Source organism: Cyprinodon tularosa, unplaced genomic scaffold (assembly GCF_016077235.1).
Source record: "Cyprinodon tularosa strain WSP-4 unplaced genomic scaffold, ASM1607723v1 ctg545, whole genome shotgun sequence".
Lineage (NCBI taxonomy): Eukaryota > Metazoa > Chordata > Actinopteri > Cyprinodontiformes > Cyprinodontidae > Cyprinodon > Cyprinodon tularosa.
The window spans coordinates 136743-159489 of record NW_024039280.1 but is presented as its reverse complement, the minus strand read 5'-3'; the positions used below and the strand labels follow the sequence as shown (position 1 = coordinate 159489).

Sequence of the window (22747 nt, the reverse complement as noted above, 5' to 3'; positions counted from 1 at the left end):
TCCCTCTTCCTAGACTCTAGCCTTTAAAGCAGCAAATAGCTGAAATATGATAAATTAAACTTTTATTTAATTCATTGAAACTCAGGTAACTTTGAGGTCTTTCTTCAATAACATAGTGTTAGACACACCGGAAGTATTTGAACTATTTTATTGATCTCTGTGATCCAGTTTGGACCCATTTTCCTCTGAATGGGAGAGTCCCGCTTTGTAACGCATCGTCTTCTGCTTCTCCTTTCAGGCCCAATCGTTTGCTGATCCTCCACGGCTTCTTAGATGAGAATGTGCACTTTTTCCACACCAATTTCCTGGTGTCACAGATAATCCGAGCTGGAAAGCCCTACCAGCTCCAGGTTAGTGTCACACACATTTTTCTTTTCATTTTCAGCATTAAGACGCTATGGGGTGAATTTTGTACCATTATTGCTGGAAAGAACGCCTTATACAAATGGAAATAAAAACTAAAGATACAATCTTTTTATATTTTCAAAAATTTTGTTTCCTTTTTATAAATTTGGACCAGATTTCTCTCCATAAGCGGCCTTCCTCAGGAAAACGAAAGTTACGACTGTAACTACGGTTCTATGAATCCCGGATGACCGCCAGAGGCGGTGCTTAAAGCACGAATGATCACTCTTGCGCATGCACAGGTCGAGAATCTTATACCAACATAGTCACGTGTGACCCCCGGTGATACCGGTGTGCCTATATAGTCACGTGACAGCGACAGCTCAGTCCCTTAATCTTCTCGCGAACACACAATGATTCCGAGGGACCGAGCGCTCTGGCGGTCATCCGGGATTCATAGAACCGTAGTTACAGTCGTAACTTTCGTTCTATTTCATCCCTACTGACCGCCAGAGGCGGTGCTTAAAGCACGGATGACGATTACCAACAGAGTCCTGAGGAATCACACACAGAAACAACAACCCAAACATGCCCACCTCACTGGGAAGATGGCGTGCGCTGGGACAGGATCCCCTGCATTGGGTGAGGGGTGGCCAAGTTGACCCTGTAAAACCTAGCAAAGGTATTCGGGGATGACCAAGAGGCTGCTGAGCAAATAGCCTCCAGAGTGAGACCAGTCATAGCGGCCCATGACACACTGACACCCCTGGTGGAATGGCACCGTACACCAGCGGGGGGTTGGAGGCCCCGCTGAATGTACGCCTGTTCCACTACATCCACAATCCAACGCGCAAGGCGCTGTTTAGAAAGGGCCTGCCCCTTGCGGGGCCCCGCGTAGCAAACAAACAGATTATCTGCCTGTCGGAGAGAAGCTGTGAGACTGACATATGTCCTCAGTGCCCGAACAGGGCAGAGAAGCTCATCAGGCCCATCTGTATCAAGGCGAGCAAGCTGGAGGGGCACAGTGTGGCTCGCGGGTGAAGCCACTTTAGGAAGAAACGCCGCATTAGGCCAAAGAGTAACACCCGAACCAGCCGGGTTCCAACGGCAGCAGGACTCGTGAACAGACAGTGCATGTAAGAAGACAGAAAAGCTGTCTTCTTCGACACACACTCAAGGCTTGCCCCCGCCAATGGTTCATAGGGAGGAGAGCGCAGGGCAGCGAGGACAATAGAAAGGTCCCACACCGGCACAACAGGGCGTGTGGGAGGGTGCAAACGCCGGGCACCCCTCAAAAACAAGGAAACGTCCTTGTTACGACCCACCGTCTCCCCACTCACCACCGAATGCCAGCAAGAGATGGCAGCCACATAGACTTTTAGAGTGGATGGAGAGCGACCTTGAGAAAGCAGTGCTTGAAGGAAGGTTAAAATAACAGAAACAGGACAGTGTACAGGGTCCTCACTTCTTTCCTGACACCAGCGGCTAAAAGCCTTCCACTTATGGGCGTACACCAGACGCGTGGAAGGGGCCCTGGCGTTAGTCATCGTGTGTCCGATGTCCCCGCCATACTCCGAGAAGGAAACGCCGGGCCCTGCAGTGGCCAGACCCAGAGTCGGAGGCGACTGGGATTGGGATGCAGGATCCGACCGTCCAGCTGTGACAGCAGGTCCTTCCTGCAGGGACGAGGCATCGGAGAGCTGCAACAGAGCCTGTGCAGCATCGGAAACCAAGTCCTCCCTGGCCACCGGGGGGCCACCAGAAGGAGCTGATGTCCCTCCTGAAGGACCCTCAGGAGTGTTGGGCCTATCAGGGGAAGTGGCGGGAAGGCGTAGAGGAGTGCCCTCGGCCAGTCGTGCGACAGCGCGTCCTGACCTAGGGGACTGGCACTGTCCGACAGGGAGAACCACAGCGGGCAATGTGTCGTCTCTCGGGAAGCGAACAAATCTACGGCTGCTCTCCCGAACCTCTCCCAAATAGTTTCCACTACATCCGGGTGGAGCCTCCACTCCCCGGGTGGTGGACGCCCCCGGGATAGGATGTCGGCAGGAACATTCTGCACCCCCGGGATGTGGGTCGCCCTCAGGCTGGCAAAAAGAGGGGCTGCCCAGGTCAGAAGCTCCCGGGTCAGCCTCAGTAGCATCAAAGACCGTGTTCCCCCTTGATGGTTGATGTGAAAAACAACCGACGTGTTGTCCGACCGCACCAGGACATGCCTTCCCCGCAGGACCGGGAGGAAGTGCTGCAGCGCGCGGTGCACAGCCTCCAACTCCAGAGCGTTGATGTGGTGCCGCCTCTCTTGTGGAGACCATGTCCCCCGAGCGATCTGTCGCTGCCACAAGGCCCCCCATCCTGTGGTGGACGCGTCGGTAGAGACAACTTCCCAACGGGATGGCAGCAAACCCAGCGGAACTCCCCTTATCATGAATCCTGCCTCTCGCCACTGAGCCAGCGATACGAGGCATTGAGGGGACACCTGCAATTTCCTGTGACGGTGTGACGCACGAGAAGGATCCAGCCTCAGGCTGTTGAGCCACATCTGCAGTGGTCGCAGAGACAGCAGCCCTAGGGGCACTACAGTAGCGGCAGCTGTCAGCTTCCCCAGCAGACGGAGATAGAGAACAAAGGGGGGCGCCCGACCGGGAAGAAAGGCAGGCAGCATCTGCAGAATGCTCTCGACACGCTGAGGCGATGGGCGAGCAGTCATGGAGAGAGAGTCCATCGTGATACCGAGAAACGTTACCTGCTGAGACGGAATCAGGTTGCTCTTCTGCCAGTTCACACAAAGACCCAATAGGTCCATGTGATCGAGCAAGGTGCGCGTGTCTGCAGCAGCTTGAGCTTCTGTGGGCGCACAGACGAGCCAGTCGTCCAAATAAGGCAGGATCTTCAACCCTCTGGCCTGCAGAGGACACAAGGCCGTGGCCATGCACCGAGTGAACACACGCGGGGACAGAGAGAGGCCGAACGGGAGAACCCTGAACTGAAAATGCCTGCCCTGAAATGCAAAGCGGAGAAAACGCCAATGCTGTGGTGCAATCGGGACATGAAAATATGCATCCTTCAAATCGACCAAGGTGAACCAGTCGCCTGGGGAAATTGCCTGAAGCACGTCCCTGATGCTCAACATGTGGAAGGGGATGGACTTCATGTAAAGATTCAAACCCCTCAAGTCCAAAATTGGGCGGAGTCCCCCAGTCTTTTTGGGAATTAAAAAATACTTCGAGTAAAAGCCCCCTGGGTCCCGCAGGGGGTTGACGGGCAAAATAGCACCCTTGGCCAGCAAGGTGTCTATTTCTTGGCTCAGAGCCTGAGCTTTTACCTGGTCGCGAATCACCGTCATCCTGACTCGACCAGGGACAGGAGGGCGGCGGCGGAACTGTAGCGTGTAACCCCGGGTAAGTGTACACACCACCCATGGATCGGACACAAGAGCGGCCCAGCAACCGAGCTGCTCCGGGGTAAAGTGTCCCACCGCCGGTCCAGTGACGTCATCTCCGAGCCCCCCTGCCCTTCGGGGGGCGGGAGGGTTGCTGAGTTGCCCGCCCAGGTTGAGGAGCGACATTAGCTCGACCCCTCGGTGGATCGTAGTGGCCATGGGCAGGCCTGGCAGCAGGCCCTGCAGCAAACCGTGGCTGCCCCAAGCAAGGTGTAGTCCGGGCAGGACAAGCATATGACAGGGACACAGAGGCACTCCTAGTAGGACGCTGCGCTCGTCTGCGATGCAGACCGGCCAACTGTTGCCTGGTACGCGAGGCCTCGGCCGATCGTTCCAGGGCTGCAAGTGCATCGGAGCCAAACAACTCCCCAGGAACAACTGGAAGGCCCATCAGGGTCCTTCTACATGCCTCCGTCAGAGGAGACTGAGCCAGCCAGACCTGGCGACGTGCCTGAACAAGGGTAGACAGGACACGTCCAACCTCCCTCGACAGAAGAGCAAATGCATGGAGGGACGCATCCATCAGTCCTTGGGTAGGTGCGTCGATCGCGACGCCCTCCAAGGAAGCCGAGAGACCGAGTAATAAATGCGACAGGGAATTCCCAAGTCGCCCCAAACGAGCCCCAGAGTCATAGGCTCTACAAAGCAGATCGTCAGTGACACGGCACTGAGGACGAGGACACCTGGCATTGGCCCTCAAAGCCTCATCCGGCGCCACAATGAGGGAAGCTATGGCTGGCTCAACCGAAGGCATATGGCCCAAGCCAAGACTGGGCGCATCATGCATGGCCGCCAGTGCCCTGCCGTCAGAGGTCAGCCTCGAGAAGGCCTTAGTGTCTGTCCAACAGGCATGGAGCTCCTTCACATACTCTGCAGACGGGGGAACCATAAAGGACGCCCTAGCAGTAGGACGCCGAAAGAAAGCACTGGAAGCCGCAGGTTGGTCCTGTGGAGCATCCAGATGCAACCGGGCGAGGGCAGTTCTCAGAGCGCCCACTACAGAACCATCCTCCTCTGACTGAGAGCCAGAAGAGATATGTGAACCGGCTTCTGAGAGGAGTGAGCCGGAGTCAAATTGATCCCGAAAATCAGTGCCAGACGCTGCCAGGGAAATGGCATCATCTTCTAAAGCAGAGACTCCCGAACCAACGCTATGTCCTTGGTCAGGGTCTCCAGAAATGTCAGCGCCACGCTCGCCCCTAAGGGACTCAAGCAACGCCTTCATCCCTTCTAGTTCAGAAGCGAGCTGGGCCACCTGCCCAGATATGCCCTCCGGAACCCTGGGGCTCCTCTTGCTCCTCTTCCGTGGAGGCCCCATAGCCTCAGAAGACACACGTTTCACAGGCTGGCTGGCGCTTCGAAGGCCAGCCAAACGAGCGTTACGTATGGACAAAGGCAGGACAGAACAATTAGGGCATGCCGCATCAGTCAAGGCCTCTTCCAAATGATCCAGGCCCAAACAAGAGGGACACAGATCATGCCCATCCTCCAGCTGGAGAGGGGCCAAACAAGCTCTACAGCACGGCGCGTCCAACATGTCACGCTCACAGGGCTAGGTCAGGTCGAGCCGAATTCGCGACTCTTGACACTCACCGAGCGGACAGATCGGGAGACCCGGTCGAGCAGAGAACGCCACCAGGGGTTCCCCAGCAGCAAGGCCACAAGAGAACTAGCCAAGCACGTTAGCAAAGTAAAAGCAAGCCCCAAAGCGGCTGCTACGGAAACAGAAAAGCAAGCCCGAAAGCGGCTGCCACAGAAAACAGAAAAAGCAAGCCCGAAAGCGGCTGCTACAGTAAACAAAAAAGCAAGCCCGGAAACGGCTGCTACAGCAAAAAAGCAAGCCCGGAACGGCTGCCACGGTAAACAAAAAAGCAAGCCCGAAAACGGCTGCTACAGCAAACAAAAAAGCAAGCCCGAAAACGGCTGCTACAGCAAACAAAAAAGCAAGCCCGGAAACGGCTGCTACAGTAAACAAAAAAGCAAGCCCGAAAAACAGCTGCAACAGTAAACAAAAAAGCAAGCCTGAAAACGGCTGCTACAGTAAACAAGAAAGCAAGCCCGAAAAACAGCTGCTACAGTAAACAACAAGCTGGTCGGAGTCGGCTAACGCCGAGGCACCAGCAACAGGGAGTCACGGTGAGAACGCGTCCCCGTTCGCCGTCGATAAGAGAAAAAAACTTACCAGACGAAGAAACCAAGCTGTAAATAATGAAAAGCTTGCGCAGCCTCTGGAGGGCGAGATGAGCCTCGCAGCTCCGACCAAAGTTTCGAGGCTACCAGCGACAAGCAATCAGTGTCGTACCACCTGTTCAACCCGCATGCGAGAAGATGAAAAGGGACTGAGCTGTCGCTGTCACGTGACTATATAGGCACACCGGTGTCACCGGGGGTCACACGTGACTATGTTGGTATAAGATTCTCGACCTGTGCATGCGCAAGAGTGATCATTCGTGCTTTAAGCACCGCCTCTGGCGGTCAGTAGGGATGAAATAGAACTCTAAATCAAGTCACAGACTCGGTATCAAACTGACAACACCGAAAAAAACACAGCATATATTGATGGCTATGGGGTGAATTTTGTACCATTATTGTTGGAAAGAACGCGTTATACAAATGGAAATAAAAACTAAAAATAAAATTCAGAAATGAAGCTTAAAGGTAAAGAAGGTTTTGACAGCAGCTTTGCCGTTTCCACGGATTGTGTTTTTTTCTAATTTTTATTTTTGCTCATTTAAATTTTTTTGCAGATCTCATATTTTCAAATTTAATATTTTTCAGGTTTAATTTTACAGATTTTATTCATTACAAGTTGATTTTACAAGATCACATTCTCTTCAGTTCTGGGGGCGGGCTTTACCCTGGAGAGAGAAGCAAAGTTGCATTTCTTTTAGTTTGCAACATTAGAGTGAATTTTTGTTTTGGGTTTGAAGCGAGGAATAAAAAAAAAAAAAAAAAAAAAAAAAGGGAAATAAAATTAAAAATATTGATTTGAACTGTTGCGTTAAACATTATAATTACTTTTAAAACCTTTTTTTACTGAGCAGTTTTTCAAAGATAATTTTTGCAACAGATTTTTGTTCAATGTCTTTTTTTTTCTTTTTTTCAAAAATGCTGTTTCCTTTTTATAAATTTGGACCAGATTTCTCTCCATAAGCGGCCTTTCTCAGGAAAACTCTAAATCAAGTCACAGACTCGGCATCAACCTGACAACATCAAACCAAAACAGAGCATATTTTGAACTCTATGGGGTGAATTTTGTACCATTATTGTTGTAAAGAACGCGTTATACAAATGGAAATAAAAACAAAAAATACAATTCAGAAATGAAGCTTAAAGGTAAAGAAGGTTTTGACAGCAGCTTTGACGTTTCCACAGATTGTATTTTTTTCTAATTTTTATTTTTGCTCATTTTAATTTTTTAGCAGATCTAATATTTTCAAATTTCATATTTTTCAGGTTAAGTTTTACAGATTTTATTCCTTACAAGTTGCTTTTACAAGATCACATTCTCCTCACTTCTGGGGGCGGGCTTTCCCCTGGAGAGAGAAGCAAAGTTGCATTTCTATTAGTTTGCAACATTAGAGTGAATTTTTGTTTTGGGTTTGAAGTAAAGAATAAATAAAAAATAAATAAAAAAGGGAAATAAAACTAAATATATTGATTTAAACTGTTGCGTTAAACATTATAATTACTTTTAAAACCTTTTTTTACTGAGCGGTTTTTCAAAGATAATTTTTACAGATTTTTGTTGAATGTCTTTTTTTTTTTTTCAAAAATGCTGTTTCCCTTTTATAAATTTGGACCAGATTTCTCTCCATAAGCAAGCCTTCCTCAGGAAAACTCTAAATCAAGTCACAGACTCGGCATCAAACTGACAACACCGAAAAAAACAGCATATTTTACACCATATATATATTTAATGCTCCGAACTTCCATATCGTTGTGTTTTTTTGCAACACATTTTTCTCCCACGCTGTTTACAATTTATCAAAAATTCTGTGCATACAAAATGACAATTAAAAAAAACAAAAAACAAAACACTTTTCTAAGGAACATGCAGGCAGTAACGCCACATTTCCTTCATCTCTAATAAACTGGATTTAGGGTTTTTCAATTTCAATTCAATTTATCTTTATTGTTATTGTCACAAGAACAACGAAATTTAAAAAAGTGCCATCGATCAGCGCATATGCTTAAAAACAAAAACAAAAAATCACTGTCACCACCATTTACACAGAATATAAGAAATAAATAATAACTGATACAAAACAACTATTGATTATTGATGATTAATGGTTATTTTTGGTTGCATTTAGTTTTGTTATTGCTGTCGGGTAAAAACTGTCTCTAAGGCGGTTGGTTCTTGTTCTGATTGCTCTGTATCGTCTGCCTGAAGGCAACAGTGTAAACAGAGAATGTACAGGATGAGAAGCGTCCTTTGTGATGCGTTGTGCCTTTTTTAGACAGCGGTCACTGTGCAACTCCTCCAGTGAGGGGAGAGGGCAGCCAATGATTTTTTTTGGGCTGTATTCACAACCCTTTATTTTTATTCTTTTATACCTGTGTCACCTCATGTCTGTAGCTAACAGTGGTTACAACTCGCGCTCTTCAAGTCGTGTTCTTTACACTATTCCCAGGATCAACACAGATCTTAACAAAACATCATTTTCCTATGCAGCACCACGGTTGTGGCACAATATTCAAAACTCCCTGCAATTACGGACTCTTATTCCGCTACAGCATTTTAAATCACTATTAAAAACCGTTTGCACAGAGAATTGTAACTGTTATCCTAGAGTCTAGTTTATGATTGATTTTATTATGTTGTTTTTATGTTTTTATATGTCTTACTGTACTGCTGCCTCTTGGCCAGGTCTCCCTCAAAAAAGAGATTTTATCTCAAGGGACTTCCTGGTAAAATAAAGGTAATAAAATAAATAAATAAAAATAAAATATTCGGTTTAGGGTTTTTATTTTACCTGTAAGCTAAAATAAAAATTTTAGCTGTAAGTTTAGTGAAAAAGTGTGAGGAATGTGAAGAAAATGCAAGCTTTGATTTTTTTAATTTTAACCAAAATGCATACACTGCAAAAATGATCTAGAAATAAGTAAACATTTCTTAAATTAAGTGTATTTCCCCTCAATTTGAGCATTTAAATAATATTATTTGCCAATAGAATGAGTAGTTTTAGTAGTAAAATAAGATATTTAGATAATATGCATTTGAAATAAGACACTAGCTACGTTTACATGGACACAACTAATCGGATTGAAGGCCTGATCAGATCAAAAATGTTTCATGTAAACATGTCAGACTGAAGATTCTAATCCGATTCGGTCCGATCGGATCTAAATTTAATTCCGAAAGAGAGAGGTGGTTTTTGCCGATCGCCATTCTGATTGGCGTCCATGTAAACACCCATTCGGATCTTAAGAGTAAAATAATCTTCACTGCGCATGTGTGCGACGTCAGCGTGACGTTTTTCCGCCTTGTCAACAACAGGAAACCACCGGTCGCTCTCGCTCTTGTTGTGAACAGCATGGCGAGAGGAGTCTAGGAACGCCGACTTATACACTCAAGTTCATTTAAAGCTGCAGGAAGCAGGAATTTATCCTCTTCCTCTTTTCTCTCTCCACAGCCCACTCGCTCTCCCACGCCGGTTCAATCGCTCATTCTCTACATTTTCTCTCAGACATTTCGCTGCCAAGCGCTTTTTTCCTCCTCTCTCCTTTTTTCTTTCCGCTCGCTCCGAGCGCATCGTTTGTCAGGCCTCCCAAAAACCAGACGCAGACAGAACTGCCCAGTTTGGCAGGAAGTTCTACGCATGCTTAAAAGATTTAATCTGATCCAACGCTTGGTACATGTATACACACGTCATGATCGGATCATTTCATTTAGTGTCCATGTAAACGGAGATTTTGAATTTCCGATCAACCAAGGTTTGGATCGGATTGGGGAAATTTTGCGCATGTAAACGTAGCTAATGTAGTTGTCTTTTTCTTATTTTAAATGTAAATTGTCTCGTTCTACTGGCAAAGTGTCTCACTTACCACCTAAATTCAAGAAAAAATGTACTTGTTTTAAGAAAGAAATGACTTATTTAGATTTCGATTTTTTGCAGTGTGCACTTTTTGATTCGTTTATTTTCCTGTTCTGTTTGTTTTTTAGACCCCTCTGTAACCTTTTTCTGTTTTTTTTTTATTCTGTTTTTCCAGGTTTACCCCAACGAGCGGCACAGTATTCGCTGCCCCGAATCCGGAGAGCACTACGAGATAATGCTGCTGCACTTTTTACAACAATACCTCTGAAATGAGTCTCCTGGGCAGACTGCCTCGTCATTTCTCCCCCCCCCGCCTCTGATTCTTCAGCTCTGTCCCATCTCCAGTTCGTCACCCCGTCGTCAGACGCCTGGCAGCCGTGTCTGTCATGTAATTTCGCTCTACAGCTCTCTGTTTTGTTTTCTTTGCTTTCTTCGTCTTCCCGCCATAAACTCTCCTCCTGTGCCAGTTGGAGTGAACTTTTAGTGCAGGACAAAGACAAGGACACATGGAATAAGTCACGTTCGCCCACATTTTACCTCGCGGGATGTTTTTTTTTTTTTGCCAAATGTTGTTAGTCGTCCATGTTGTTCGCCTGAGTCAGCAGTAGGAAGAAGGTAACACTCTGTAGACCTTAAATGAAATCTTTACATGTATTTAAAGGCATGAACTCTCACACTACATGTAAACACGTCCCAACTCCTCTCCCACATAAAAACACACAGCTACACATTTGGAGTAAGGAACCTGCAGCCTGAATAGTACCGGAAAGAGGGAGAAGATCCGTGTTCTTCCTGTGTCCGCCTCTTTTAACTGTTGTTTAGAATAAAATATTTTAATGGATTTTTATTCCTTTGTTTTTTTTTTATTATCGGCGGATGATGAAAGTTACTCGTTGATACCTTTGCACCGTTGTCTTTTCTCACATTATGTTGCTAAAGATGTCTTGCTTGCCTTCTCAACACATTATTTATATTTGCCAAAGTACTTCTCCACTATTGATCATGCTGGTATTTCTTTTTTTTTTCTTTTCTTATTTTTACTGCAATAAAGACACCATGAGGGGGCGCAGTGGAGTCTTACAGCAGCTTTGTACAACTGAAATACAATTTGTACATGACAATGAATAAATGGATTAATCAGTCACGGCGCTCATTGATTCTGTGATCTTCTTATTGAGTTTGTTACAGACGCTAAGAAGGACTAAACCTGCAGAGAATATAAAGATGAGGATTTATTAAATGTTTCAAGAGAAGAATGGACGAATTCTTGTCATGATCCAGCATAGAATTAAAATAAAAAAAAAACAAGAAAATTCAAATACTGTAAAGTGTTTTAATAATATAAAACTGGAGAATAAATAACCACCATGCAGCTATGGACATTTTTACAGTAATGGATATTTAAAAATAGCAGCAACATCAGAGATGTGCAGAATGACAGCAGCATGTTATTTAATTGACTAAGGTTTCTATCATTACATTTGATTTTATTTGTTCCTGATCCCGATAGTTGGAACATTTATTCCACTCTGGATTCTTGTGAGTCTTTGTTCATTTTATAATAATAATAAAAAATAAAAATAAACAAATAGTTTTCAAAACTTCGGTTTTCATTCTTTTCCTGCTTTGTGTGTCAACGTTCAAGGTTGCTAAGCAACAGAACCCGCCGAAGGGTAGACCTGTTCGGATTCACAGCCAAAACACTTCCGGTCTCCTTATTTTCACGGACTTCAGAGGATCCAATCTAGGTAGACCGCGTCCTTGGAGGATGCAGCCCAGGTTTTGGAACAGAGCGACTGAGACTGATTTGTTTTGAAAGCCGAATGGAGCATAGCGAGAGATCCAGGGGTCATGGGGAGAGGAGACACGGGATGAAACAGGTAAAAATTGATTAACTATCTATCGAGAAATTAAATCATAATGAAAGCATAATGTTTATAACATAGCTGCAATGCTGATTTTGAGATGATAAAAATCAGGTTGCAGAACGTTATTTCTCTAACTACAGGTGCTGGTCATAAAATTAGAATATCATGAAAAAGTAGATTGATTTCAGTAATTCCATTTAAAAAGTGAAACTTGTATATTATATTCATACATTACATACAAACTCATATGTTTCAGATGTTTATTTTGTTTAATTTTGATGATTACAAATGACAACAAATGAAAATCTCAATTTCATCATATCAGAAAATTAGAATATTACTGAAGACCAATAAAAACAAAGGATTTATAGAAATGTTGGCCAACTGAAAAGTATGAACATGAAAAGTATGAGCATGTACAGCACTCAGTATTTAGTTGGGCCTCCTTTGGCCTGTATTACTGCAGCAATGCGGCGTGGCATGGAGTCGATCAGTCTGTGGCACTGCTCAGGTGTTATGATAGCCCAGGTTGCTCTAATAGTGGCTTTTAGCTCTTCTGAATTGTTGGGTCTGGTGTATTGCATCTTCTTCTTCACAATACCCCATAGATTTTCTATGGGGTTAAGGTCAGGAGAGTTTGCTGGCCAATTAAGAACAGGGATACCATGGTCCTTCAACCAGGTACTGGTAGCTTTGGCACTGTGTGCAGGTGCCAAGTCCTGTTGGAAAATGAAATCTGCATCTCCAAAAAGTTGGTCAGCTGCAGGAAGCATGAAGTGCTCTAAAACTTCCTGGTATGTGGCTGCGTTGACCCTGGACCTCAGAAAACACAATGGACCAACACCAGCAGATGACATGGCACCCCAAACCATCACTGACTGTGGAAACTTTACACTGGACTTCAAGCAACGTGGATGAAGTGCCTCTCTTCTTTTCCTCCAGACTCTGGGACCTTGATTTCCAAAGGAAATGCAAAATTTACTTTCATCAGAGAACATGACTTTGGACCACTCACCAGCAGTCCAGTCCTGTTTCTCTTTAGCCCAGGCAAGACGCTTCTGACGCTGTCTGTGGTTCAAGAGTGGCTTGACACAAGGAATGCGACAGCAGAAACCCATGTCTTTCATACGTCTGTGTGTGGTGGTTCTTGAAGCACTCACTCCAGCTGCAGTCCACTCTTTGTGAATCTCCCCCACATTTTTGAATGGGTTTTGTTTCACAATCCTCTCCAGGGTGCGGTTATCTCTCTTGCTTGTACACTTTTTTCGACCACATCTTTTCCTTCCCTTCGCCTCTCTATTAATGTGCTTGGACACTGAGCTCTGTGAACAGCCAGCCTCTTTAGCGATGACCTTTTGTGTCTTGCCCTCCTTGTGCAAGGTGTCGATGGTCGTCTTTTGGACAACTGTCAAGTCAGCAGTCTTCCCCATGATTGTGTAGCCTATAGAACTAGACTGAAAGACCATTTAAAGGCTTTTGCAGGTGGTTTGAGTTAATTAGCTGATTAGAGTGGGGCACCAGGGGCCATCAATTTTGAACCTTTTCACAATATTCTAATTTTCTGATATGATGAATTTGAGATTTTCATTTGTTGTCATTTGTAATCATCAAAATTAAACAAAATAAACATCTGAAATATATGAGTTTGTATGTAATGTATGAATATAATATACAAGTTTCACTTTTTAAATGGAATTACTGAAATCAATCTACTTTTTCATGATATTCTAATTTTATGGCCAGCACCTGTAGATAGAGATATGTGTATACTGTCTATAGTAATTGGGGTGTGTATGTATATGCATGTATGTGTGTATGTGTTTGAGATACGGGTGTATGTGTAAGTATGCATGTGTGTATATATATGTATAGGTATCTGTGAGTATGTGTATGTATGTATATATATATATATATATATATGTATATATGTATGGGTGAGTGTGTGTGTATATATGGATATGTATGTATGCTTAAACATAGGTAGATGTTAATATAGAACAGGGGTAGGATTTAATAAGTTTTATTACTTCTTCCTACTCCTTTTCGAACATGATGGGATGTACATATGTTTTTTTTTTCTTTTTCTTCTTTTTTGTTTGTTTTGTTTTGTATGACTTTAATAATTTACTTATATTTGCTTTTTATTAAGTGTTCGAAATAAATGATCAAATAAAATAAATAAAAATAAATAAATAAAATAAAAACAACTCACATCTTTGTCAGTGAAGCTGAGTGCTCCACATCTCTTCCTTCATGGTGCCTATCTACATTAAGATCCAAAATTTTGAGGTTAAAGTCAGAATTCTTATTTGTAACGAATGGTAACAGTTTCAAAATTAACTGTACATCATCTTAAAAAAACAATTTCTTTTGGTATGTGGAGAACAAAAAGTTGGTGCAGTACCGAGTCCAACCACAAAAGCAGCAGGTGAAAAGAGCAAAGCTAGAAAGAGAAGTCCAGCGTGCTGCTCTATGCTGTAGAAATAGGCTGCTTGGCTGAGCACCAGCAGCTTACGGCCATACCACCCTGAACACGCCCGATCTCGTCTGATCTCGGAAGCTAAGCAGGGTCGGGCCTGGTTAGTACTTGGATGGCAGACCGCCTGGGAATGGCTCATGACCCCCCCAAGTACTTATTCTTGATCCTGGAGTTGAGCAAAAACCTGGGTCTGATCATTTCACACCTCTGCCACCTGCTGGCCAGGTCGAGGAACAGTGCTTTTTCATTTGAAAGAATTTTGCTCCTTTTTTCTTAGGTCAACACTGTTTTCTGATTACTTCTTTATGTATTTCACTAAGAGGAGACACTTTAAAACATAAAGATTTGTATTATTAATTGCAAATATCAATGTGAAAAGGTTACATACATCTGTTACAATATTTATTTACTATAAATATTCATATAGAATTTAATATATATAAAACTTAGATAATCTGAAGACTAAAAAAAACTGTTTGCTTGGAAAATATTATACAACTTGCATAAAAAATACAAATACAAAACATTGAAACATTGAACAAATATTTATTAATATACGGATAGAACAATATACATAAATTATTTACACATAGCAAATTATTTAAATACAAACATATAAAACATCTAATAAATATCTAATAATATGTAGACTAAAACATTACAATGAGATATTACATATGCAAAATATTATAAATACAAAGCTATAAATATAATAAATAAAAATATTGAGGGAAAAAACTTTAGACAAATATGACAAATGTGTTCATCTAAATGACAAACAATTTACATCTAGCAAATATAAATACTAAGTTATTAGACATCTAAAAAACTTAAATAATAAAGAGGAAAACAAATGAAAAATAATTTACATGTAGTTAAATATTATAAATAAGAAGCTATAAAACATTTGTAGAAAAAATGGATAGGATACTTATATGACAAATTATAAATACATAGCTAAAAACATCTAAGAAATATTAAATATAGAGTAAAATAAATAAAAAATTATTTACATATTGCAATTATAATGAAAACAAAGCTGTAAAACAACAAAGAGTCAATATTTTAGTCTATCAGATGGAGCATCTTAACGAGCAGGTAGAGCAGACGGCTGTCCTGTCACCTGTGCAGCCTGCGGGTGCCTCATCCAGCCAAACTTTGTCTTTTGAGCGGCGGAGTTCTCGGGGGTCTCCGGCCCCAGGCATCGGCCAAAGAGGGTGTAGCCCCACCTGGACTCGTACTTCTTCACAAAGTTGGTGGCAGTCTTGTCATGCTCGTGGAGAGAGCCAGCGGTGACAATCTTCTGCCGGAGGGCGACCGGCACGAGGTGGTGGTGGTCGCTGTCATCCGTCAGCTCCAGCAGCAGCACGGCCAGGGCCTCCACCTCCACGATGCCAGGAAGGTGCAGATGCCGCTGGCTCATGAGCACGTCCTGCAGAGCTGGGCTGTCCTCCTCCTTCACCTCCACTGCCTGGGTGAGGACGGCGTGCTGCTTGCAGACGCCGTCTATGGGGTCCTCCTCCTCCATGGCCACACCCTCATCCAGCAGCTCCTCCTCCTCCATCCTCTCATTAGCTGCTGCAGAGTCCTCTTCCTCCTCCTGATGGGACTGCTCGTCTTCCGCTGCAAACATAGCATTACTGTGATGATGAGTCCCACGTGCCGAAGCAGTTAGGAGAGGTGAGATTGCTTCCTTGTGTGTGTGTGTGTGTGATTAAATATGCCTTACCTTTCTGGGCGTAGTACTGCCTTGCAGTGAAGGCAGTGGACTGGCACAGGGCGTACTCCACCCCAAGCAGCTCCTCCTCCTCTGGGTCCTGGTACTGCTCAGGGTATGGAAGGGGAGCAGCAAAGTTGGGCTCCGGCACGTGCTCCTTGCCAAAGAGAACCTCAGCCTGCTGGTTCATGCGCTGGATCTGCCGGGGGTCCATGCACGTCGTCTGCCGTCCCTGACTACCAGCAACCCGGAGGGCCTCCATGCGGGTGTTCCACTGCACGGTAAATGCAATGAGGTACACCTGAAACACAAACATGTTTGATGAGTTGCTGCATGTGATAAATGGTTTTAAAAAACACTGAACATTTGCTTGTTTCCTTTTTTAAACTCACTTGGAATGGCATGATCCCGCATCTCTTGGAGGGGATGGCGTTGTACAGGTGTGCATGCAGCCCCTCCAGACAGTTGCTGCCACGCCGGCACCTGTACTTGTTCAGCTGCACGCCATTCAGCACCACCGTCTTCACAGCCACACACAGCTGGATGCCAGGGGGATCCTGGAAAACACATAGCATGGCTCTTAGCCTGGCGTGGTCAGCATGTTGGTCTGGACACATGATGAATGTTAGACACCAACCCACCTGCATGCATCCAAGATGTTTGCTCGCTGTCGCAGAGTGCGAATCCACGGCCTCTGCAGACTTGAAGAGGGGGATGCTGTCTATGTCTAGACCTGCTGGCCCCTTGAAGTCAGCGAGGATGGACTCGATGACAGAGGCGGTCTCCTGGAAGACACAGTGGAGAGCACGGTCACTTCTCCTGATTCTGCACAGATTTCTGAGGTAAATTTATACAATATGGAAAAACTCAGACATGTATGATTACAAATAAAATTGCAATAGATTAGATTAGATAAGTGGAATATTCACATGCTCTGTCAGTGCTGATAGTAAAAAAGAAGCAAAAATGATGAGCTGATGTAATAAAAAGTGCTTTAAATAAAACATTTAGACATTAACAGGGGCGGATCTAGAAAAATATTTATGGGATGGTGAGAGGGAGGCAGGAATTTCTGAGGTGTGGCAACATATGACATTTGTTTACACTGAATTTAATCACAGTTATCACAGTTTGGTGAGAATAGTAAGTATAGTAAGTGTTTCATGTGAAACAGTTCATATTAGAAATACATCGTACAATGAGATTTCACTTAATAGGAGATAGAAGAATGATAACACTACTTCTAGAGGGGCATTATCACAGGAAAGGTATTAAGACACAGGTGCTGAGTCGCAGATGTGTGAGATTGATTGTCAGAGAGGCAGCTTTGCAGCATTTGCACAAGAAGAAACTATAGAAAGAAAAACGTACCCATCAGAGATCCAGCAGGATGCCGGCAGAGGCAGAGGGAAGCTGTTGGGACGCCGCCGCCGGCTGGCTGCTGGATGGAGCCAGCTCTCCCACGGTGGTGAGCTGGGTGGAGACCGACACCTCCGACTCATCCAGGAGACTTTCTGCAAAACACAAGACACAGACAGAAAAGGCATGACATTAAGTAGATTGCTTGAAATGTGATGTGATAATAAATTCAGCATATCACAAAGATACAACACAGCATGTCTCATGTTCACATCAGCATGAAATATTACCGGCAGCAGCCAACAGCTCTGCATCACTGGCGTAGTAAGGGTCATGCTGGAGCTGGGAGGTGGAGGCAGATGGAGCTGCTATGTTTTTATGGGGAAAATACTTAGAGTAAGATGGTGCACGATGCTCACACACAACTTAGCTATGAACGACACCTGTGTGGACTAAAAACATGAGCATACCTTCATCTTCCTGTCCAGGTGGCAGGTGACAGAAGGGAAGTCTTGCACATACTCCAGCATGCGCTCCTTTTGCCACTTCAGCTGCTCGCTCCTCTCACCCTTCTGGCGATACTCGGCCAGCAGCCACACAACCCAGCCAACATCGTTCTCCAGCAGCCATCGGAAAGATTGTCCGGCGTATTAACCGAAGCTGATGACCAGCTGGCCTCTCCACAGCTCCCCGCTGGTCTTCTTTGCAGCTGCCTCTGCCTGTTGGGGATCCAGCCAGGTCCGGTCCACCACCTTGCTTGATGCCTGTGCCACAGCCGTGGCTGCATCGCTGCACTGCAGCCGTGCCTGGCCCTGCTTGTACAGAGGGATGCTGAGGTACTGGTGGGTCTTCATGTGGCTGCACAACAGGGGCTTGGTGCTGAAGACCTTCCCACACACGCTGCAGTTGTGCTCCTTCGGACCGTGAAGCTTCATGTGCCGCGTCAGGTTCGACTTCTCAGTGAACCTTTTGTGGCACACATCGCATTCATGGATTTTCCTGTCCATCGCTGTCGTCGTAACCTAGAACAAAACATGGAAAATATAGATTAGGATTTAAGACTGGCAGCCATTTACTACACAACACACACACACACAGATCTCTACGGGTGAGCGGTGCAGTCAGGTGATTCAACTTCATAGTTTTAATATTGTCATATGGATATCTTTGCAGAATAACCACTGTCACATGTGTTTAGATGTGCAGCGATCCATTGTAAGAAACTAGACAGGCTTCAGGACAGGAAACATACATGTTGTACAGATATCACAACAGACTGAAGACCAATAGTCGCTCATCTTTTACCTTAAACTGTCCTCTGTTAGTTACAGTTGGTTTATGACATTTATGCACTATTTTTGCACACCACGTAACCCTTTACTTGGATTTATCACTTTAGTTGGATATTCACTTTATTCGGATTTAGTTTTTACATATGCATAGATATACATACATATTTGATCTCTTTCTATTCTTATTTTTTATCTTTATTTTATTGTGTAGTTGGATGCGTGTATATATATATATAAAACTGTAACTGATGCGTGTAACAAAAGTAATTTCCCTCTGGGATTATTAAGGTATTTCTGATTCTGATTTTCAGTTTGTAAATAATCCATCATGAGAGGATTTGGGGCAGGAACATCTGGAGTCGATTTGAGATGTTATGAACTAATACTTGGTAACTTTTTACTTTATTAGTTCATTTACAAGTACTCTAAATATTAAAATATTATGTAATACACACAAATCATAGTTAATACATAAATGTACAATAATAATGAATATGAAATGATGAATTTAAAAATAGTTGGTTTTGAAATGGATTAAAATGAATGTACTTATTGCTAATATCATAAATACAAAGCCATAATACATGTAACAAATATTTGCATTTGTCATATTTGCACCATGTAATTTATTTTAAAAGTATATTTTCCCTAGTTGTATATTTTCAAAGATATATTTCATAATATATAGACAGTACATAAAGCCACGGAACAAATGAAGAGACCACTGCTGTCATGAAGAATGATGGTTATATATTGTAATGGCAGATATCAGTTTCACTATAGCTCTGGTGAATTTCAATGGTGAAGTCCTCTGGAAATCTTCAATAATTGTTGTTGATTGCAGATGTGTCTAGTAGTTCCCTTTGATTTTGCTTGTAAAGCGGGGAGAATGGCGCTAGGCTTACCGCACCGTGACGTCACTGTTGGAAGATGGCAGGAGGGAGGGGTTACTATATTTGGTTAAAAATGGCTGCTACCGCACTTAGTGATCTCAATGAAAATTGTTTTTATTTTTTTTACCAATTAATTCATTAATTCATTAAATCACTCTGAACGTATTAGTTTTTTATTAGTGCTGTAAGCTTTTTGCCCAGCAGAGGTCGCTCTTGCTGCAGCACCCTGGCTTTGATCTCAGAATTCTTACTTTAATCCCAGAATTCTGACTTTAATCTCAGCATTCTGACTTTTTTCTCAGAATTCTGACTTTAATCTCTTAATTCTGACTTTGATCTCAGAATTCTTACTTTTTTCTCAGAATTCTGACTTTAATCTCAGAATTCTGACTTTTTTCTCAGAATTCTGACTTTAATCTCAGAATTCTGACTTTTTTCTCAGAATTCTGACTTTAATCTCAGAATTCTGACTTTTTTCTCAGAATTCTGACTTTAATCTCTTAATTCTGACTTTGATCTCAGAATTCTTACTTTAATCTCAGAATTCTGACTTTTTTCTCAGAATTCTGACTTTAATCTCAGAATTCTGACTTTTTTCTCAGAATTCTGACTTTAATCTCAGAATTCTGACTTTTTTCTCAGAATTCTGACTTTAATCTCAGAATTCTGACTTTTTTCTTAGAATTCTGACTTTAATCTCTGAATTCTGACTTTGATCTCAGAATTCTGAGTTTAATCTCAGAATTCTGACTTTTTTCTCAGAATTCTGACTTTAATCTCAGAATTCTGACTTTTTTCTCAGAATTCTCACTTTAATCTCAGAAATGTGACTTTTTTCTCAGAATTCTGACTTTAATCTCTTAATTCTGACTTTGATCTCAGAATTCTTACTTTAATCTCAGAATTCTGACTTTTTTCTCAGAATTCTGACTTTAATCTCAGAATTCTGACTTTTTTCTCAGAATTCTGACTTTAATCTCAGAATTCTGACTTTTTTCTCAGAATTCTGACTTTAATCTCAGAATTCTGACTTTTTTCTTAGAATTCTGACTTTAATCTCTGAATTCTGACTTTGATCTCAGAATTCTGAGTTTAATCTCAGAATTCTGACTTTTTTCTCAGAATTCTGACTTTAATCTCAGAATTCTGACTTTTTTCTCAGAATTCTCACTTTAATCTCAGAAATGTGACTTTTTTTCTCAGAATTCAGACTTTATTCTCAGAATTCCAACTTTTTTCTCAGAATTCTGACTTTAATCTCAGAAATGTGACTTTAATCTCAGAATTCTGACATTTTTCTCAGAATTCTGACTTTAATCTCAGAAATCTGACTTTAATCTCAGAAATGTGACTTTAATCTCAGAATTCTGACATTTTTCTCAGAATTCTGACTTTAATCTCAGAATTCTGACTTTTTTCTCAGCATTTTGACTTTTTTCTCAGCATTTTGACTTTATTCTCAGAATTCTAACTTTTTTCTCAGAATTCTGACAGCTAACAAACATGTTAGCATCAAGCCATAGCCATGTCTGTTTTAGAGACTAGCTCTCTTGTTTTAATGACCTTCTGCTCCTCCATTAATGAGGGGGCCCCTCAGGCACGTAAAAAGTTGCCTAATTCCGTCATTTTCCACCAATGTGTCACTGGCCACCTCAAACAACTCACATCTTTGTCAGTGAAGCTGAGTGCTCCACATCTCTTCCTTCATGGTGCCCATCTACATTAAGATCCAAAATTTTGAGATTAAAGTCAGAATTCTTATTTGTAACGAATGGTAACAGTTTCAAAATTAACTGTACATCATCTTAAAAAAACAATTTCTTTTGGTATGTGGAGAACAAAAAGTTGGTGCAGTACCGAGTCCAACCACAAAAGCAGCAGGTGAAAAGAGCAAAGCTAGAAAGAAAAATCCAGCGTGCTGCTCTATGCTGTAGAAATAGGCTGCTTGGCTGAGCACCAGCAGCTTACGGCCATACCACCCTGAACACGCCCGATCTCGTCTGATCTCGGAAGCTAAGCAGGGTCGGGCCTGATTAGTACTTGGATGGGAGACCGCCTGGGAATACCAGGTGCTGTAAGCTTTTTGCCCAGCAGAGGTCGCTCTTGCTGCAGCACCCTGGCCCCTTTCAGCAAACTCACATTTTTTGGCCTTTCAATCCTCTTTAAAGTAGAAGTCTGGTCACATTTAGAATTTAAACTTCTGAAAGTACTTTAAATATGAAATTATTAAATACTGTTCAATAAATCATAAGTGTTTTTAATTCAGAGTAATTTTCCTCTGAATGTGCTTTACTGGAGGCATCCATGTTTGTCAAAGAACACCACTGCCACCTACTGGTTTGTGACGTCACGGTGCGGTATCGGCTGTTGATCAAGTCCCAGTGCTGTATCTGGTGTTTGTCACAACGCGCTATTATCCAAGTCATCTTGAAAACATTCTTCTTCCAAATGTTGGCTACATATTACGGGTTTTTTCTCTGGCCAGAAGTTCGATGGCAAATCCTCCCTCTTCAAGTTGGCAATCCAACGACCAACCCAATCACGAATAGCAAAGGTGTAATAAGAAATTTATTTTCACTTTTACCCGATGTATTCCAGCATCCAGCTGCCATGCACGTGGGCATTGTCAGTTTCACTATAGCTCTGGTGAATTTCAATGGTGAAGTCCTCTGGAAATCTTCAATAATTGTTGTTGATTGCAGATGTGTCTTAGCCTGAGTGCCATTCTGAACTTAGTCCCGCCCACAACGTTTGAGGTCGGGAAGTTCGGTCTGGCATTGCTCAATAATAGCGCGAGTATGCTCGCACAATATCTGGTCGGGCCAATCAAATTGTCAGGGCGGGCTTTATAGGATGATGGACAGATGATCAACAGTAACGTAATCAACCACATCACCAAAGCGCGCTTGGGTGACAACAACAATGGCTGCCGCTGGAGAGTTGTGGTGTGTAGATTCTGCTATTGGGTCTGTTCTAGAAGATATCGACAGCAAATTAATTTTAAAAGAGGAACAGAGAAATGCGAACCAAGGCATTTGTTGAAAAGAAAGATGTTTTTGGCGTCCTTCCTACTAGGGGTGTAAATCACATCCATCATGGCGATTCGATTCAGTATCGATTTCCTGACCCGACGATTCGATTATTTTCGATACTCAAGAATACACCACGATACGATTCGATTCGATTAATTGGTTATTTTTTTATTTTACACCTTACAGGCTAAACAAAGTTTCAAGTTTGAAATAAATCAATGAAAGCTGTAATATCATTATGCATTTTCTTTAGAAACAACAGCAAATAACAGAAGTAGAAAA

At 43.1% G+C, this 22747-nt stretch overlaps 2 protein-coding genes, 1 non-coding gene and 1 pseudogene across 5 annotated transcripts in view; 3 read left to right on the top strand and 1 right to left on the bottom strand.

Moving 5' to 3' along the window:
* The window catches only part of LOC119796363 (dipeptidyl peptidase 9-like), a 34604-nt gene extending 23622 nt beyond the window's left edge, over nt 1-10982 (top strand). For both annotated transcript variants that reach the window (XM_038304872.1, XM_038304871.1), the window contains exons 20-21: nt 239-350; nt 10001-10982. In XM_038304872.1, coding sequence (XP_038160800.1) covers nt 239-350; nt 10001-10093 — 205 coding nt within the window. In that variant the 3' untranslated portion in view covers nt 10094-10982. The remainder of the gene's footprint in view (nt 1-238; nt 351-10000) is intronic.
* A 3220-nt stretch (nt 10983-14202) lies between these two features.
* LOC119796375 lies at nt 14203-14316 on the top strand (annotated as a pseudogene).
* Nucleotides 14317-14916: 600 nt separating this feature from the next.
* On the bottom strand, nt 14917-17624 carry LOC119796371. 2 transcript variants are annotated; one of them, XM_038304884.1, is made up of 6 exons: nt 17539-17624; nt 17261-17403; nt 16531-16674; nt 16282-16446; nt 15902-16190; nt 14917-15795 (listed from the first exon to the last, which is right to left on the bottom strand). In XM_038304884.1, the coding sequence occupies exons 3-6, from the start codon at nt 16534-16536 to the stop codon at nt 15260-15262; spliced, it is 996 nt and encodes a 331-aa protein (XP_038160812.1). In that variant the 5' UTR covers nt 16537-16674; nt 17261-17403; nt 17539-17624; the 3' UTR covers nt 14917-15259. The 2 variants fall into 2 exon arrangements, with proteins under 2 accessions (XP_038160812.1, XP_038160811.1); XM_038304883.1 differs by lacking the exons at nt 16531-16674; nt 17261-17403; nt 17539-17624 and having other exon boundaries at nt 16282-16469.
* Nucleotides 17625-21395: 3771 nt separating this feature from the next.
* LOC119796374 lies at nt 21396-21514 on the top strand. The gene has a single exon (XR_005282453.1). It is a non-coding gene; the product is annotated as a 5S ribosomal RNA (ribosomal RNA).
* Nucleotides 21515-22747: the final 1233 nt, after the last annotated feature.